The 17,430-nt window shown below is 44.7% G+C and overlaps 1 protein-coding gene across 1 annotated transcript; it reads right to left on the bottom strand.

The window, feature by feature from the left end:
* Window positions 1-6,068: 6,068 nt before the first annotated feature.
* Window positions 6,069-7,148, bottom strand: RNF228 (ring finger protein 228). Its single transcript, XM_068200063.1, has one exon. The coding sequence runs from the start codon at window positions 6,928-6,930 to the stop codon at window positions 6,088-6,090; it is 843 nt and encodes a 280-aa protein (XP_068056164.1). The 5' UTR covers window positions 6,931-7,148; the 3' UTR covers window positions 6,069-6,087.
* Window positions 7,149-17,430: the final 10,282 nt, after the last annotated feature.

Raw genomic sequence — 17,430 nt, 5'->3', positions numbered from 1 at the left:
TGCCTTGATCAAAGATCAGCGTAGTTGAATGTGTCTAGTATGAAAGTATGACTCCCCCATGACACAAACCATATTTTGTTAATACAGTTGAGGCATTTCTTTCAGCTATCTCCATTTCTACATGCACCTGGATAAAATGTGAAAGCAGGGCAAGTTGCAGGATTTTCTAGTTTTAATAAAAGTGAGCCACCAAATTTAAATACCCTTCAGAAACATTAGGAATCATTGCCATGAAAAACCCATTGTTTCCTTGACCCATTTGTAACATTAAGGGAACATTTGTACTGTTTGTGTGAAGATTTTGCACCAAGGGACAACTGACAGGGCGCTGCCTCTGACATGGTTTAAAGGAGAAGAGATGATCACAAGCAAATATAAACATTTATCTTTTTCTTATATTTTTTCTTTATATTTATTTTTTAGATTCTTTGGCAATATAACACGATAAAAAAATTAACTAACCTCCAGTCAAAAAAGCTTCTCCTCTAGACTGGTAGAACAGACAAGGACAGAATAGTTTCAAAACATCCATAACACAAGGGAAAGGGCCATTGAGCTCAGAAGGGTTTGAGTGTACACAAGGAGCTCTGACAGAGTCAGACACATTTAATTTCAATGAATTTTAGGCTCTCAATTTTGTGCCCATAAACATATCTCACACCATATTAATAACAAGTGCACTGTTTATGCTTAAGCTGGTGGGTCAGAGATGGTTAAAAACCATTCCTCTGGATGCATTCATGTTTAAATATTGGCCTCTCCAGCAGCTGTTAAAATTCTCAGTGATGCAGAGAATACACTGCCATGGGAAAGAGATGGGATTGTACCAGTCATGAACATGAGCAAGGGTGCTGAACAGCCCCTTTCCTTGGGATTCACCAAGACCACTGCCCTAAGCAAAGCTGTGAGCCCCAGGTGTGAATGCACGCAGCACACCTACAGAGAAATGCACTTCACACACCCTTCCAATTCCCACTCGCTGTGCTTTTGTCTGTTTGCACAACCACTGCAGCCAGCTGGAAGAGTTCTCCCACTTCAGTGGTAGGATTTAAACAGGGAATCCACATGAACCCTGTAATTATACCTGTACCTCTCAGCCCGTGGTAACTGTGTGCAGAAACTTGCTCTCCCATCGTACATAAAAGGTGTTTTATACAAAGGGTTACACACAGTGAGCTACCTTGGGATGCAATCCTTGAAAATAAACCCTGTAAATGATGATTTGTGCTACAAAGAAACAGCATTAAGGAAAGAAGCAACAATATTTCCATTGCACTTGTCCTTCACCATATTTTAAAAATATTTTTTACAATACAAGGGAAAAAATAACAGAAATTTATTCTTTTCTGTTCTTTGAAGTATAAATGCCAACAGAAACTCACTTTTCAGAGTAATACAGTTGAGTTTCCCAGCCCACAGTACTATGATTAATTATGATTTTCAAATTATACTTCCAAAATGCTGTCTCAACCCAGATAAACCTAGATGGGAAGCAAATTACCAGTCACTTCAGGAAATACAGGTCATTGCTCTAATTGGAGGGATGTACAGCCCAATACCCACTGCTGTTAGCTACTTTTTTATTATTTGGATTAGTGTTAAATTTCAAATTAGCATAAACATGAGAGTAACTGCTATGTTACTTTATACATGATAAAACAGAAAATTCTATCCATAACCAGGCCTTTTAACCAACCAACTAGATAATATTCCTTCCATGCATTTATGAAACACTTCAGTGTTTTTCTGTCAAACCTTCCTTTCCAAGATGAATACCCACCATTATATAAATGAATATTGTGTGATTCTTTACTGCTTGTGGGTTAGTGGTAAAAAAAGAATATAATTTCTTCTCTGAAACCACAGGATTTATTAGAGACACTTCCAAAAGACAGAGCAGAAATAACTGTTTTTAAAAATTGTTTTTAAAAAATTGTTTTTAAAAAATTGAACTCTTGAGCACAAGTTACACAGAAGGACAACATTAAAGAAATTGTAGTAGTGATCGCCCTAATGCATCCGCACATATTGTCAAAGGCAGAAGCTGCCCACAAATAGCACATATTGATCTTTCTCCTGCAGCTGCTGTTTGGTCCAGTGAGACCTTTCCTCCAGCAGAAGCAGCCACCTCTCCCAGGTGACACAGAAAAGCCCAGTTTGCAGCACATGACTACTCACCCAGGCTGTGTGTTGATTATCTGGGTTCTGCCTGCCTGTTTGTCTTTCCTTCTCTTGGTCTAACATGACTGACATCTGGCAGCCTATTCCAAATCTCAAACTTCACATTTGATCTTCCCATTTGGAGTCCAGTACGCTTCAGTTAGGCAGAGGAACTGGGGATTATTGCCACAAAAATGTCAAGAACTTTAGGCACAACAGGAAACTATGGATCTTTCAGAGTTCACACAGACTGTGATCATGGAGAGGTCAAAAAATTTCTGAGAAGGCATCAAGCCTTTGTTTCTTTTCTTGGTGTTTCCATTCCTTGTGCCCCAGACTGAGTACCACAGGAAAATACTGCACAGTAGAAAAAAAAAAAAACAACAACAAAACAAAACTCAAAAAATGGAGCGCAAGGAAAAACCCCAGGTGGTAGCTTGTATTGCCCATGATTTCTCCCATGGTGTTGTGGATTACCCTGTCTTCCCTGCTTTCCCACAGAGTGTCCCAAAGTGACATTTCTGCAGGATGTGGGGATTGTGTGACTGATGCACACTCCTGCTGCATATCTCTGTGTGGTTTTAAACAACCAGAACACACAAGTGTTGTGACTGAAATACCTACAATAACAAAACACCACCAGCCACACAGATTTTATCTTTCTATATTTTTACTTTTTTTTTTTTAACTGAAAGTTGAGCAAAATTTGCCTTTGGACAAGCAATCTGTACACTCAAAAGAACCCAAAATACAAATATAATACTGGAATTCTACAGTAGCCAGAGATTTATACAATGCATGATTTTTTTCTGACTGATATTGTGATATGGATCCAGACTAACGCTCCTGAAGCCAGTGGAGTTTCCCAAAATTTGTGTAAGCAGAGAAAAGGATTTGGAATAAGATCAGACTGTCCATTTTAATTTGGCTGTGATATATTTTTAAATATATGGGTAAGAACCTGATATGTAATATGATCATTCAATGTGAATAAGCCTGAAAATCCTGTTTAGGCCTGTGATCTTCAACTTTTTGTAATGTGCCAACCTCTAAATGCTTTAAAGTTGACCCTCACACAAAAGATTTAAGTTTCTGATGATCAATTTGCTTTTCTTACTTACCTTTTGCAGCTCTTTTAGTAGACCATGGATCCCAGTTGAAACCATTGGTTTAGTCAAAATGGCAAATACTGTTTACAGAGAAAAGGCAAGAATAAAACTATGATGTGGAAAGTAAAGAAAAAGATGGAGTATACACTCCTCACTGTAATCAGTATTTCAGCTCCGTAACAGCTTCCGTGGGACAGCAGCTCCTACACACATTCCCACATGGCAGCAGCTCACTGGTGTGCCCACAGTGCTGGCAGCACCCCTGGCGCACCTCAGCAGCTCCCTGCAGCCAGAACCTGCTAGACTAAGGCAAAGTAAAGAAAAGAACTGTGCAGGGAGCTCCAGCTGAGCTCCATCAGCACTCAGAGCCACCTCTGGATGACCAGGAGACACAGCCGGAGCGGCGACGGCCGGCTGGGCTCACCTGAACTGCAAGGTACTGGAGCTTACCTGGTGGAACAGAACTGCAGACACACACACACTGCATTTGCAGGAGAAGCACAACAAGGGAAATCATATATTGGTGCATATGATGTACGCATGTACATATTTGATATATTTATTTTTCTTAGAAAACATTTGCTGCTGTTTATGTCCATTAATTTACATATATTTATTCCTACTACAGTATCATTTACAATAATACTTTCACTTCTATAGCACCTCCTCTTCAAGGATCTCCAATTGCTTAAAAACATTAATAAATAAAGCCTCACATCTTGCCTGTGAGGTAGGTCAATGCTATTATCAAACTTTACAGATGCATTAACTGAAGAACAGAGAGGTTAAGGCCCAAATTTTCAAATATTTGTACCTGAAGTCAAGCACCTAAATTCTCATTTAGATGCTTAAATAAAAGTCTTGTGATTTTCTTTGGTGCAGAACATCTACAACTACTGCTGAAGTCAACAGGGGCTAACGGTCAGGCCTGATTTTAGGAGGCATAACCTTTTAGACAGCTAACGAGCAACTCCAAGTTGGAAAACACTGATCTAGATACACAAATCTCTGTCAGAGCCACAGTTGATCCCAGTAATTTATCTCCTCAGGGCCTTTATACTATGATATACAACTTTAAAAGGCTGGTGCGGATTTTTTTCAATAGACATAAGTGACACAAAAACCATCTCCTGTTTCCACAAACTGCGTCCATCATCAGAGACTATACAAATACCGCTTGGTTTGTGGGGTTTCTTGTGTGTCAGGGGGTTGTTTTTCACACATTTGTGATAATCAAGACATTGCACAGCACATATCACTTGTGCAGTCATAAAACACATCACACATCTTCACCTGCTGTCTTTACATTTCTACAGAGTCAATTTCTTTGCACTTGTGATAAACAGAAGTGGTCCAGTAAAGGTCTATTAAGAGGATACTTGTCAGAATATCATGCAGACAGCTTGCAAAATACACATACTAAAAGATCACTTTTAAAATTTTTCAATTGTTAAGCACGAAAATAATTACCTCATTCCATTACAGTACTGTGTAGAAACATGGAATAAGCAGCATTATCTTATTCCCAATAGAATAGATTATAACAACTAATTAAGTTTAAAAAATTCAGGCACCAAATGAATTATCCTGCAACATAGAACAGTATCTATATAGAGTGCTCTCCTTAATATACTACAAAACCAGCTGTATGGCAATGTTTTTCTGTTTCATATTATGAACACCTTGTCACATTTCAAAGACACCTTTGATGTTCCAACCTCACAGAAAAAAACTGTTTTCTGCTGTCCCTTACAGAAACTCCCAACACAGAAGATAAACTTATCAAGAGGGAAACCCATTGTCTTACTACAGTGACCTCGACCGAATTATCAATCACAAATCACACTACTGCATTCCACTTTTACAGTGATGCTGAAAGTCCATACTTTAATGTGGGCTCCTCTCATCGCATAAATATTGAGATCAGTGGCCAGTGAAATACTAACCCTTATGACAGGAGGCTCTTAGCTCTATTTTAGAGCTCCATTAATTAAATAATCTTCCATCAATTGTTTTAAGTGTTCAATGTAGTGTTTCAGTCTCCCACATTAAATTAGAATTTCAAAGAATTAAATAATACAGCTTATTTTAAGCAACCATCAGAGGGCTCATCAGCCTTCTAATAAAATTATAATGAAACCATACTCAGTACACTGTAGGAAACTTTGGCTCAGTCTCTTTTAAGATAATACACTTCTGTTACAGCTTCTTCTATATGTTAACTTGTTAACGTCATAAAAGGGAAAATACAAAGCGCATTTAACATCGTCTTCCTGTTCTGCTCCTAACCACAGTGAACCTCTCCAATTATCTTCCAGGTGGGGGCAACAGTAAGCCAGTTTTCTTTAATCGCGATTGTGTCCTTCTGCATCAGGAGCTCAGCACCCGGGGATGCGCTCCCGCAGAGGCGGGGACCGCGCACATCCCAAGCTCCAGCTCCCCAGGGAGGCCCTTCCAGCCATCTCTGCCGGCAAGGCGCGCCCTGCCCTCCCTCCTGAGCGGCCGGACCCTCCGAGACCCCTCGCCGGGTCACCCTGCAGCCCATCCCCGCCGCTTCGGGCTGTGCCAGCGCCGCGGGGCCCACCGCGACATCGGGCCGGGCGTGCGGTCGGCGGCCGTGGCAGGGCTGGCACCTGTCAGCCCGCCCCGCCCGCCCGCCGCCCTGCCGCCGCCCGCCCGCCCCGCGGCCGCTCGGGGCTCAGCCCCGGCCGGGGCTCCCGGAGCAGCGGCCGCGCTGTCCCCGCTCCGCCGGGCCCGGCCGCGCTCAGCCCGCCCCGCGCGGCCCGGCCCGGCCCGGCCCCGCTCCGCTCCGCCGCGGCTACGTGTCGCTCCTGCGGGCGGCCCGGCCCCGCGCCGAGCCGTTGGCCGTGGCCCCGCCGGTGGCCGCCTCGGGCCGGTACTTGAGCCAGCAGATGAGCCATGTGACGACGACGGAGAAGAGGGCGAGGATGCTTGCGACCGACAGGCAGATGGGCCCCACCGGCGACGGCGATGCCGCTGCGCCGGGCGCGGCGTCCCCGCCGTACTGGTTGACGAAGATGAGGCCGGTGAAGAGCAGCACCACCATGGAGAGGAAGGAGACGACGACGCACACGCAGCCGGCGCTCAGCGCCGCCCGCTTGCAACTCTGGCAGCTCTCGTAGCCGCCGCCCGAGGAGCGCGGCCCGGCGGGGGCGGGGGGCGGCGGGGCGAGGGCGGCCGCCGCCTCCCGGGCGCGGGGCGGGCGGCGGGGCGGCAGCGGCGGCAGGCGGTCCTGCGGCACCGGGTCGCGGGCCCGCAGCTGCGGCGGGCAGGCGGCGGCTAGCTTGGTGTTGACCGGGAGGCCGTGGACGCGGTGGTCGGGCAGCGCCGTGCGGTGGCGGCAGAGCGGGCAGGCCAGGGAGCCGCCGGGCGAGCGCCCCGGGCCCGGCTCGGCGCCGCCGGCGGGGGGATGCTGCGCGGCGCGCAGGTGCAGCTGGCTCAGGCACTCCTGGCAGAAGGTGTGCAGGCACTCCAGCAGCTTGGGCGCCCGCCGCTCCTGGTCGAAGTAGTTGTAGCAGATCTTGCACTCGTAGTCCTCCGAGCTGGGGGCGGCGGCCGCCGGCGGCGCCGCCACCGCCGCCGCCTCATCCTCCCGCCGCCCGCCCTGCCCTACGCCGCCCGTCTGCGCCGGCTCGGCCATAACATCTCGCCGGAGGGGGACGGAGAGCCGCGGAAAGGCGGGGAGTGCCGGGCCGCCCCGCGCCTGGCAGGCGGGCGGGAGCCGGGCCAGCCGCGACCCCGCCGCCTCCTGGCCGCGCCCGCGGGCTGCGGCGCGGCCCGGCGCGGAAGGCGGGGGATGGAGGGAGGGCCGCCGGCCGCCTGCCTGCGTCGCCCGCCGCGCTGGCGGCTGCCGGGGGCTGCTGGCGGCTGCCGCGGGCGGGGGGCGGGATCGGCGCCGCCCGCCCCCGGGAGCGGCCGCCGGTGCGCGGCGGTGGTTGCGGTGCCTCTCTGCTGCCCGCCTGGCGTGCGGTGCGGTGCGGTGGGGCACGGCCCGGCACCGCCCGGCACGGCACGGCACGGCCGTGCGGCGCCGGGCCGCTGCCGCGGCGATGCCGGTTGCCAGCGCCTCGCTGCTGGCTCGCCGGCGGGAGCCGCCCCCGCGGCACGACCCCGCGGGGCTCGGTGCTCTCTGCAGTCCCTCCGCCCTGCAGCGCTGCGGGGAACACGCCTGGGCGCCGGGCAGCCTTTTAATCCTGGAGTGTATTTTTCTAAAGCGTTCTGTTGATTTTAACAGTTGACGAGGATTCCCCACTGTCAGCATACTTTGGAACTCGCAGTTACAATGACATGATACTCGTTAGGCACGAACACGGCAGAGAAAGGGTTAATTTGGGAAGGCAGGGTGACATCTCTTTCATACACCGCAGCTCACAGGCTAACTGGTATTTTACTGCTTTTAGGAAAGAACATTTTGTGCACTGTGATTCTCATTCTTTGTGCACACTGAAAAATAAGAGGTATTTATTCTGGAAGCTGGAGGCCGAAGGAGCTGCTGATGTTGTTATTTACATCCTGACATCGCTATACAATTGAGAGCTTTCCCCCAGTTTAATGAAAAACCATCCAATCAGTGAGATGTCCATAGCTGGTAATGTTAAACAGCCTGATAGATTTCACTACATCAATGTCTGCGCTGTCTCATCAGGGAACTCTCTGGAGAAACTCTTTTACCTTCAGGTGTAGCAGAGGCCATAACAGTGATTATTTCCCTCTGCAGTTCTGAGGATAGCTCTAGGCAAGTAAGGCCCAGGTTTCAGGTACACTGCATTGCCCTGCTGTCTTGCTAAAGCTGCATCTTGGGCATATCAACTCTAGCCTGAGAGCAGTGTCATCTTGGATGCCTTCTGCCCTCCTCTGCCCCGGGACATGCTGGATCAGGCGTGCTTCACGGCAAATGCTGAGGAAAGCTCTCTCCTTCTCAGTGCTCTCTGTGCTAGGGCTTTGTTCTTGAGCTCTGAGCATTCTTGAAGAGCCAAATAAAGCGAGGGTACCATTGTTTAGAAAGACTGACTTGTTGGAAAGATAAAAAGTAGCATGTTTGTAAACTGTGATGACAGATCTGATGATTGTCCTAGCAAAAGAAGGAGCATGTCTTAGCTTAGCATAAACTGAAATCATGGGCTAAAGTCAAACAGTGAAAAGTAGGAATGTTCTCCATACAGAGAGACATTGTTTTTATAATTTATCCTAAGAGATGTTTTAAAATCCTTTAAAAATGTTGGTTGTATCTCTAAAAAAAAAGAAAGAAGATGACTTTTGCTGTCACTGTCCATACTGCACAGCTACTCGGCCTGTGGAGTCAAAAATTGCCCTTTTTTAAAGGCCCACACTGGTTTGCAATCTTAGAGCTAATCTGCCTGATGAATTTGGACTTTTTCATCTAACTCTGGTAACTTCCTTTTTTAAAATGAACTCCCATTGTATTTACTCAGACATTCTTATATTCTAAAATGTGTGTTTATGGTAGTTTGTCTATATTGGTTTTGGGTTTTTGTGTAGGTTTTTATTTTGGTTTGATTTGGTTTGGTGGTTTTGCTTGCCACTCTTTCCCAGTTAGCATCATCTTGGTATTTAATTAGCTCACTGTTAAAAGATGTCAGATTATCCCAGGTACTGCCCTTTTCTTTAATATTACTGTCACTTTCATAACCCTACAACCTCCAACAATTTTCAAAACACATGAAAGTCCTCAGATACACGTAAATACGAATTAATATTTCAAGTACATTTTTTTTGAGGCACTGTATCAAATGCTTTAATAAGGTCCAGATACGTCAGCTGCATTTCTGATTCAGACTGCTTCACCCCTGCCTTTTGTGTTCTGAGTTTTCTTATCTGATATACATCTGCCTTGAGGTCAACTGCAACTCCATCTAATAAGTATATGAAAGTCAGCACTGGAAAAGCTTCCTGTAATTCAGGCATGAAAACTACACAGAATAGATGGGGAAGTTGAGCATAACTGAAAAAATAATGATCATTAAAAACAGGTAAATGCAAAATTAGGATTAAATTTACTCTTATCTTTGCTAAAACAAAGAATGAGGAAAATTGGTGAGTAGTCACAGAAACATCCTAGTTCACAATTACCCCTGTGAACACACTGCTGGATAACTCGGTCCCACACAAGCGAGGTTATCCCGTGCTGTGCAGTCCCTAGAGAGCATTATATAGCACAACATGTGAAGTGCATGGGCCTCACTCCTGGTGAGGTGCTGCTTTGCTCTGGAACAGCACAACCTCTTCACCTCTTCGTGTCTCTAGTGGCACTTGTAGGTTCTGTCCTTACCCTTCTGCTAGCACAGGAACTCGTGTGAAGACACGGCCAGTCAGTTCTTGGAGACAATCCAGCTGAACACTTTTGAAGTGAGTTTTTCTCTGAAGCAGCTCAGGGAAGCAGGTTGTTGCCTGGGTGCATGAGGTCTGCAGCCAGTGTGAGGAAAAATGCCAGAGGCTGTGTGGTCAGGAGAGGAAATGAGGTGGGACCACAGCGTGGTTGATTTACGTACATTTACCTTGCTATGGAACAAAGCCATCAATGGTTCCAACCCTTCTGTCATAGTCCAGCATCCTGTCACGTGTGTATTACAGCTGTGTCATGGGATGGTACAGTCCAGAGGCAGGCTTGGCAGCCCCTGGCAGCCTTATCTCTGCAGGACAGTGTTCCCCCGTGGCTCTCTGGGAGGCTCTGGGTTCACCAGGCAGGGTGTTTGTGCCACATCTGCTCCCTGTGACGTGGTGCTGCCCTGGCTCCTCGGTCACTTGGACAGGGAGGGTGCCCAGCCTGGAATTAAAGGTGGCTTCTTACCTGGATCCTTCTGGTGACTGACCCTGTGATTCTTCACAAGCAGAGGAGCTGCACCAGGTGAAAACACCTCTGTGCTGAATTTAAAGACTTCCTAGGCTGGGATTGAAGAGATGAAATATTTCTTCAGATTCTTGGAAAAGTTACTGTATTTCCAGGGATCCAGATGTATTCTCTCTTTTAGTCACTTTAATGACAATGAAAGTTTGGTGGTTTTTTTGGATTGTCAGGTTGTAGGTACTGTTTTTTAGTGGGAAACATGTATTAGTTATTGTAAGAAAATCCCAAAATGTAGCTGAGCTGATTCTGATTCAGTCTTGTGTCTGAAACACTACTGGAGATGTTGGATGTTATTCAGCAGAAGTTGTGATAGAAATTCGGAGAAAAAGTGGCAAACAACCCTTACAAAAGACACATTTTCCCACTTAATCATTCTGCAGCTGATAAGAATTGATTTTTAGTGTGGTAAAATTGGGCCTGATTTATCTTGTGCACTGTGCCAGTTTCATGCTGGTGCAGGACTTGGTCTAAGAAGAGTTGTAACAATATAAATTAACACATCAGTGAGTCAAGCCCAAAACCTCATAGAAGAATCCTCCTGTTTTTCATAAGGGACATATTGACATACACCCCTGCAGCAATAATGTCATGTTAAGCTAGTTTCATTCCCCAGAAAGTCTGTGTTCTTATACAATAGGTGTTTTTCACTTTTGATAGATGGCAAAAAGATTATTTTTATGCCCTATCATTTCATAATAGGATGCTGCATCATCTTGTGCTTTCTTCACGTTGACATTTTATTTCATATAAAGTATTTCTGAATAATTTATAATTAAAGTGCTTTTTTACCTTTTCTGTATTGGAACTTCTGTAAAAGCTATTGCATGTTGGTCTATTGCATTCAGTACTGAAGGGAATGTTCATTTTCAATAATATTTGCAGGCAATTTCAGGGAGCTGAAGAAGAGAAAATGGATTACAATTATGAGCAATTCTACATCAGTCACAGCCATATAAAAATATGTTAATTTCTTACTGTATATAATAGGAAAGATGCAGAAGTAGATGCAGGAATACAATGTTTGACACCACTCTCCCCCAGAAAAACTTTTTTTGTGTTGTATCTGCTAAGTGCTGTCCTATTTCCATTGCCTCAGGAAATGAGAAATGTCTGAAGGACAGACCTTTGCTGACCACTCACCTCTGCCTGCGAGGTCTCTGCTTTCTCTTTTCTCCTGGGTTAAGCTCTAAGCTTCTCCTCCTCACGCAGTGTTGACCTGCAGCCCCAAGCACAGACACACTCTCATTGGCATCAGTCTGATGCCAAATTGTACAACAGATTTATTGGCAATAAAAGGATGAGGGCTTAAACCTGGGGGTGATGCATAATTTCTGATGGGAATAATTTCTTATTGTTCCCATCCATGTCTTCTCCATGTATTTTCAGCACATCCCAAATAGGTAACTGCATTACAAGCTTTTGTTAAGAAATGATGAGGAACCATGTGAAATTGTGATGGCATGTCCAGTAAGTGCATCTCCTTCCCCAACAGCTAAGCTTGAACAGCACAAAGAGATCCCCACAGTTGTGCTATCCATAGGAAACCCAGCTCAGAAATGTTTGAGCTGATGGCAGATTTGGGCTGGCTCTGCAGTTTGGGCAGAGGTGGCTCTGGTGTTCCCTGGGCACACCGGGGTTTGATCCAGCCCATGGGAATATCAGGTTGGATGGTTTGGGCTGCAGAGCAGTGACACACACCAAAGGAGTCCCCATCTCTTGTGGTGTGGCACATTACTAATGGCTCCTTGGAGCAGCAGCTGAGTTAGGGCACATCTGCCCTGGGTGTTTGCAGGGATTTTATTAATCTTTTAGAAAACGTTATTTAAATTGGTCTAGTCTTCCAGGTTGGCTGCAGCACAAATGTATTTGTATAAAATTTACCTTCTCCTAAACTAATGGCACTTCTTCAAACCATGTGGTGATGATATAACTGAATCAAGAATCCAGGAATTTCATTCTTGGATTTAACTGTTGGGTTTTTTGTTGGTTTTTTTTTCAGAGAGGAACATGCTAAAAAGAGAAAAAGAGGGAAAGACTCAGAGAAGTCTTTTGTTTTAGCCAGCACTGTGTTTTCTGCACTTCAGAATAATAGTGAAAATTTAATCCAACACTGGGTGCTGAATTAGGTGTCAGCGTGGGGCTGGCAGAGCCTGTTTGGGCTTGCTTGGAGCAGCAGCCTCTGCAAGGAGAGGGATTTCTGCAGAGCAGGGCATTTTTAGATGCAGAACTACTGTGTCTCAGTGGCACCTTGGGGCTCAAAATTGTGGTTATGTTGGCCACAGTAAAGCAGCTGGGTAGGAAAATTTATAAAAACAACATTAATAATTATTATTAATTGTGATTAGAGTAATTAGTGAATGCCAGCATGGCTATTAGCTCTTGGGCAGTTGCTTTTTGCTACCCAAATTGTCCTTGCATTGCAATGACCTAGTCTATGGAATCACTTTAACAGATTATTTAGTCCTTTGGGAACTCTGTTTAGAAGACACAGTACACATTCCAGTTACTGATTTTATTTCAGGATATCATTGGTAACCTTGATTTAAAATAGGGATGGTTATTGCTGGAGTGAAATCCCGAGTCAGTGAAGCTGGTTCAGAATTTTTTGTCATCAGCTTCGAAGATGCCAAGGTTTTGTCCTTGATAATGATAGGGACATTTTTTTAAAGACATCTTGGAAACAACTACAATTGCTCAGACCACAATATTATGTATATGTGCTTGAATCAATTCAGAATGAGAAACAGACTAAGAATCTGGGATTTTTTTTTTTTTTGCATTCATACTATTGCATATATGCAGATATTAAAATTGTAATTTGTTTGTTTATTTTGAGCTGAAGTGAACACATGGAAATTGGTTTGTTGGGGCTTTTTGTGGTTTTTTAAAATAAAATTTAACATCTTCTCACAAGAAATAGCAAATTTAAAAATAGCTTGTCATGAGCCTAAAACCTACCTGAGTCTTTGCAACCCTGGAGAAGCCCAGCCTCTGCTTTTAAAAGAGGTACTAGTTAGAAAAGCAAAACCCAAGTGTTAGGGGTGAATTGGGAACAATTCTAGATTACAATAAAAAACACTGTTTTGTTGCCTCATACAGCAACACGTACTGAGAACTGTGTGCATTTTGGGGCCTTCCCTCTAGGAAGGAATTGTTCAGGCAAGAGCAGGAAGGAGCAGGCACCGGGAAGATCTTGTGTATGAAGGAAACCCGACAGAGCAGGACTGCACAGCCTGTGGAAGAGTGGCTCAGAGGGGATGCAAGCGCAGGCTAATGGGCTCTGCTGAACAAGCCAAGTGACTCAGACACAGTGGAGAGATCTCCAGCATTGCAGGGGGATGGAGACTGCCAAGGGGGGCTGCCAGCTTCTGAGCTCGCCCTGCCAGGGGTGACCGTGACTCTGGAAGGAGAGGCATATCTGATTTATTACTTGGCATGCTCCTGCTCTATTGTCCCTGCTGCTGGCCCACTCGTTCTCATAGTATTGGTAAGGAAGTTGAGAAGCTTGATTGTAATGGGTTGATTAGATATTAAATATTTTGTAACAAAACCAACTAACAACTGGGATGTCTTGAGATGGGGGTGAGAACTCAGGATGTAACCTTTGGAGAGAAAACTCTTCAATTAGCTAAAAATGCGGTCCTACCTGAGTCAAGAAAGAGATTCCTTCATCCCAAGTTAAAATCTGAATTACATTAATTGAAGAGTGCATGGTTCCTGAGTTTTATGAGTAAGAATAACTGAAAATTGATTAAATTGCCATTTCTTATTCACAATTGTTTTCCCCACAAAAATGTGGACTAAATTTGTAGACCCAGTAGTAAATGCCAGTTTGGAAGAATTCCACTGGATTTGTTGCAGTTATTCTAGTTGCACCTTCCTTAGGCAGTATAGAATCAGGCCCTGCATGCACAAGTTTTCTACTTTTAGACCTGAGGGAATATAATCAGGATCCAGGCTGAGGTTCCATTCCAGATCAAGTCTTTCATATGTAGATTATAAAATCAGTAAAAAACAAGCTTAGTTTGGCAGGGACTTCAAAAGAGACCTTTGGATGATTTTATCAACAACAGAAGAGGCAATTCATTCTCCCTGCTAGAAATCAACATATATCTCATTTTAGGAGATGTGATCTATACTGACTGGGGGTTTTGTGTAGAGAGAAAAATACCATATTTGTGAGAATTTTTCTTAGGACCACTTCAAGTCTATGTAAACACTTCTGCCTTCAAAAACCTTATCCCCTTATCTCAGAGAAACATTTTTATCCAACGTATTTAGATCAATATTTTTGGTTTATTTATTTATGTTATCTTGTCTTTTTGACTGCCTAAGGCATTAAATAAGATTTTAGAAATTTATCCCAAGTTTCTGTATTAATTCTGCAGGAAGCTTGAACATTGATTTAAGAGTTGTGGTTTGGATTTGTAGATGCTAATGCAAGAAAGCTCTCAAGGAATGCAACTTCTCTCAACTCTTGTACTGCAAGAGACCTCATAACCACTAAGGAAGTGAGTTAAAACCTGATTTTCTCTTCAGCCATTGCAGGAAAGCTTCCAGCCAGATGGATGATCTGTGGTGGATGGTCAACAATCACAGTTAAAAGTTCTATGTGCTGCTATTGCTTTTCAAAACTGCATATTCCCTAAAAGAGCACAAATAAATAGAGAGATAATGGGGTGGTCATGGATGTCTTCTCTAAAACAATCCCTGGATTTCTCAAGTCTCAAGTTGGCTTGCCCAGTGTAAGAGCCACAGTAAATGCTGCCCTGACATCCCCCCTCCCAGTCAGAGGGTGCAGCAGCTTCTCTCAGGTGTGATTGAGCACCTCTCAGATAACATCTGACGTTCAAAAGTTTGATGCAGAAGAAAAAATTTACTAAGATAGTTAAAAATAATATTAAAAGAACCCTCCATGCAGTTGACAGAGTTTGCATTAAAGAGAGATAACGAAGTATGGCTATATTTCTCTCCTGCAAGAAAAAAAATTCAACCTCCCTCCCCCCCCCCGCCAGCCATTTGGTGATATTTAAATACATTTCAACAGCAAAATGTTTGGTCTGGAATGAGGTATAGTGGAAAATCTCTCCTACTATAAGTTATTAGAGGTGAAGGATCACTTAGGATCCTATTCTGAAGGGGGAGGAGGGAGCTGCCCAGGCAAGGCCCTGCTCTAGCTGCCTGCCCCCAATTCAGTGATGTCTCCACAAGGAGGTCTCTAAATGAAGCTTAGCCCTGTATTTCTGTCTTCCACATGGGCCTCTTTTCCTTTTTCCCTTCCACTGGTCCAAAGATGATCACATTTTTAAGGGTTTGCAAACTGCTTCATAAAGGAAGGGCAGGACAGGCTCAGGCTCTGGAAACACACTGGTGACACCTGAAAAAAACAGTCAGCTTCATTTATCCACAGGTAAGATAGCAGGGCCCCTGCTTCATCAGCAGCTGAGTAGTAGTTTCTAGAATCAGAGCTAATTCACAGGTTGTTAGAGGTTTTTCCCACTGCCCTGTACAGTTAGTTTCACAGCTTCCACTATTGGAAGTGGATAACTTGTATTATTTTTAATGAATCAAGGTGAATGCTGTCAGACCTCCTAGTGGTTGTTTCTATCTCCTATACCTTTAAAAATGTACATATGTATCCTTCTTGGTTTCCTGCCAGACAATCAATGTTACAGCATTGACATATGGATGTGGGATTTTTTGCTGTCTTTAAAATAGGATCAATGACATTAAGGCTTGTCATGTAAATAGTAGAAATAAAGCAGAAAAACCCAAGAGCTATTTATGTTTTTTAGGATGACATCTGTAATGTGGGTGGCACAGAATGGAAAGTAGAAAATTGCAAAGCTGTTCATAGTTGAATGAATTGACTGAACATATATTTTTTAGCAGTTTAAAAGGCATTAGTTATGCAAAGTTCATGCATGCAAACAAAAGAAATGTATGAACTAAAGATAAACCTATGAACTGTCTGCACAAATCTCAATCCATTTATTTGCTCATTTCCACTCCCACCCTTTTTTCTCTGGACTGTTCACTCCTGAACAGACTTTTTGCTGGAACTCATAAATTGCCTGAACAAACATAATTTCAGAAATCAGCAGCTCCCAGCAAAAGCCTCTGTTGCCCTTCACAGGATGCTTTTTGTTGTCCGAGTCTCTGCAGGGACCAAACAACCCCAATGGCCAGGCTGACCTGTCCTGGCAGTGCCCAGCGCCATACTGCAAATAGATTTTAGACAAAAGAAGAGAGCCCTACCTCTCTTGCATTCCAAACAAGTGTTTGACAGCAGTGACTCATGCTGCCATAACACAGGGATAAACATTTGGAAGACATAAAGCTGCAGCTTTAGGGATGATGGCAGGAGGTTTGATGCATGTAAGGTGCCACAAAGGAGAAGCTATCAAGGTGCAGGGCAGAGAGGTACCTGGCTCTCAGATCCATCCTCTGCTCTGAACAGAGGAGGAAGAACCATGGAGAACTGGGTACAGAGGGCATTTGGAAGTGCTCTCTGACATGGCAAGATAAATCACTGCTCCCCAGCACTGGTGAGTATCAATTACTTGTGGCCCAGAAGAGGTGCAGGTTAAACCCAGCAGCTCCTTTCCCTCGGTTTTTAATCAGTTTCCTATGTGCTGGCTGTGAGCTGCCCATTAGCAGCTCAAAGGCACCACACTGTGCTCAGGCTTCCTGCTGTGCACGTGGGCTCGGACCAAAACTGGCTTTTCCAGAAAAATGGCTTTCTTGAAGGAAAAGGCAGTTGTAAAAAGCAGGGTATTACTCTGGATTTGATAATAATTACTTGAGAACTGTAATCTTGTCTCCATTTTTACACTTGCTGAATGAGGATTCATTGAAGAGCCCATGCCAGGAGAAGTCTCAGAATAAAGCAAGCAAAGGGAAAGGATGTTTGCCCAGCTGTGCCCCTCCAGCAGTGCTCTTGTCTCTTCAGCAAAGGTGTACTGCCAGCCTGACCATTTCCAGGGGAGCTGGTTGTAAGGATCTGGAGCTGGTCACCCTTAGCAAAGACCCTCCCAGGCTCTGTTACAGGAATGATTTACAGAACCTGCTGAATTCCCTTGTCTTGGTGCTACCCTTCAGTGCAGGCCCTGAGTGCTGCAAGCTGAGATCACCAGACAGCAGCATGGGAGCTGCTGCAGAAAAAACCACTAAAAACCATTTCAACAGTTTCAACTGCATTGAGGCAACACTCAGCCCAGAGAAAGAGAACATTTTACAATTTTAAGCCTAAACTGTTGTTGATAAAATCAGATT

This window comes from Anomalospiza imberbis, chromosome 10, assembly GCF_031753505.1.
Source record: "Anomalospiza imberbis isolate Cuckoo-Finch-1a 21T00152 chromosome 10, ASM3175350v1, whole genome shotgun sequence".
NCBI classification, from domain to species: Eukaryota; Metazoa; Chordata; class Aves; order Passeriformes; family Viduidae; genus Anomalospiza; species Anomalospiza imberbis.
Note: the sequence above shows the minus strand (reverse complement) of the source record. Positions and strands in the feature narration are given on the sequence as shown.

What these genes read in the sequence shown, in the direction of transcription:
- RNF228 (XM_068200063.1), bottom strand. Translation starts at nt 6,930, where the DNA reads ATGGCCGAGCCGGCGCAGACGGGCGGCGTAGGGCAGGGCGGGCGGCGG.